The sequence below is a fragment of the Ornithodoros turicata genome, chromosome 1 (genome assembly GCF_037126465.1).
Source record: "Ornithodoros turicata isolate Travis chromosome 1, ASM3712646v1, whole genome shotgun sequence".
Lineage (NCBI taxonomy): Eukaryota > Metazoa > Arthropoda > Arachnida > Ixodida > Argasidae > Ornithodoros > Ornithodoros turicata.
The window spans coordinates 166,594,706-166,596,816 of NC_088201.1; the positions used below are offsets into that span (position 1 = coordinate 166,594,706).

Here is a 2,111-nt window from a genome sequence, read left to right on the forward strand (position 1 = left end):
AAGCCATCCGAAGAGAGGTATAGCACCTTTAGCCGAGAACTCCTCGCCATCTACTACGCTGTGAGGCACTTCCAGCATTACCTCGAAGGCCGGCGGTTCTACGTTCTCACGGACCATAAACCTCTTACGTTTGTCTTCAAGTCCAACCATGACACATACTCCCCGACCGACCCCCGTCGTCTCTCTCTCTCATCTCGGAGTACACCACCGACATCCGCTTCGTTCGTGGTGATCAGAACGCTCCGGCCGACGCACTGTCACGCCTCGAGGGTGCCACCTGTTCGGCTGCCTTGACCTTCGACACTCTGGCCGCCGCGCAAGCGGGAGATCCCACGCTTAGTCACCTTCTCTCAGACACGACCAAGCACACCCTACAGCTTCAGAAGGCGCCTCTACCCTTTTCGTCGTCTGACATATGGTGCGACCTCTCTGGCCTCATCCCCCGTCCCTACTTGCCGCCCTCCCTGCGCTTCCCTACCTTTCAAGGTCTTCATAACACCAGCCATCCTGGGATCCGTGCCACGCAGCGACTATTGTCATCTCGCTTTGTGTGGCCGGGAATGAACACGGACGTTCGACGTTGGACGAGGGCTTGCATCCCTTGCCAAAAGGCCAAGATCACACGTCACAGCAAGACACCCGTTCATCCCTTCACCTTGCCTGACGCACGGTTTCAGCACCTTCATGTCGACCTCGTTGGTCCATTACCCCCGTGCCACGGCCATCGCTACCTTCTTACTATCGTGGACCGCTATACACGATGGCCGGAAGCGGTTCCCCTTCCCGATGCGACTGCAGATACCGTGGCGCACGCCCTCCTCCCGCCTGGATCGCACGGTACGGCTGCCCCGCCCGCATTACCACCGACCAAGGACGGCAGTTCCAGAGTGCCCTCTTCAGGCGACTCATGGCGCTCCTCGGCATTCACCATCTGCGGACCACAGCCTACCACCCCGCTGCAAACGGTCTGGTGGAGCGTTTTCACCGCCAGCTGAAGACCGCTTTCATCGCTCACCAGGCCGGGACTCATTGGGTCGACCATCTGCCCCTAGTCTTGCTGGGTATTCGCTCCGCCCTGAAGCACGACCTTGCGTGCTCTGCCGCAGAGTTGGTTTTCGGCACGACCCTGCGTTTGCCCGCTGACTTCTGGCGCCCCGGTCAAACTGAGCAGCCTGTTCCCCCGGCCGACTATGTCCACGGCCTCCGACGCTTCTTCCGTCAGCTTGCTCCGACCCCTCCGCGCCAGCCCACCACTGTCCCGGATTTTGTTCCCCAAGATCTAAAGTCCTGCACACATGCCTTCCTGCGTCGTGACGCCGTTCGCCGTCCCCTGGCCCCTCACTACGACGGCCCCTTCCGTGTGCTGTGCCGGTCTGACAAGACGTTTACCCTCGACATGGCCGGACACAAACAGGTGGTGTCGTTAGACCGTGTGAAGCCTGCTTACATGGAGTCCGACTCTCCTGCACCACTTCCTTGCTCCACTGTACGACATCCGCACCCGGTCCCCAGGCTCCGCCGTACAGTCTCTTGGGCCAGCACCCTCAGCTAGTCTCCAACTCCCCCCTCAGCCAGTCGAAGGGGAGGGGGAGCCCTGTAGCGAGCCGCCCAATCCGCAACGCCATCAGCGCTCGTTCAAATTGGTCGCGCTAATAAATGCACGGCGCACGGGCCGCTCGGCCAGTTGTTCCCGTGGATTAGCCAGAACGTTGTCTCTTTCCTGGAACACGCTACCTAGAGTTTCATCGTCCCTATGCTCCGTACGTCTGGTTTTTGACCTGGTTGTCGAGTAAGCGGGTTCCCCATATTTATGTCGCTGAGCGATATAGAGCTTTCTGGAAAAACACATCGTGATCTTCCTTACTTTTCTACTGCGGAATTATGAGGTTATGAGGACATTCTGTGCACTTGTAAAAGCCGTCAACCCAACCGAGTGACTCTAACCCGATCTGGATGCCGCATGGCTTTACGCCTCAGTTTGAGTCACTAATCCCAACAGGAGTCTCCTACTGAAACTACCGTATTTTCTGGTGTATAACGCGCATCCCTAAAAACGGGCCGAATTTGAAAAATGTTCCATGTATAACGCGCACCGGTGCACAACGCGCACC

At 58.1% G+C, this 2,111-nt stretch overlaps 1 protein-coding gene across 1 annotated transcript; it reads left to right on the plus strand.

Moving 5' to 3' along the window:
- The first annotated feature begins 760 nt into the window (after window positions 1-760).
- LOC135389055 (uncharacterized) lies at window positions 761-1,552 on the plus strand. Its single transcript, XM_064619015.1, has one exon. It carries the CDS (start codon window positions 761-763, stop codon window positions 1,550-1,552), a length of 792 nt encoding a protein of 263 aa, XP_064475085.1.
- Window positions 1,553-2,111: the final 559 nt, after the last annotated feature.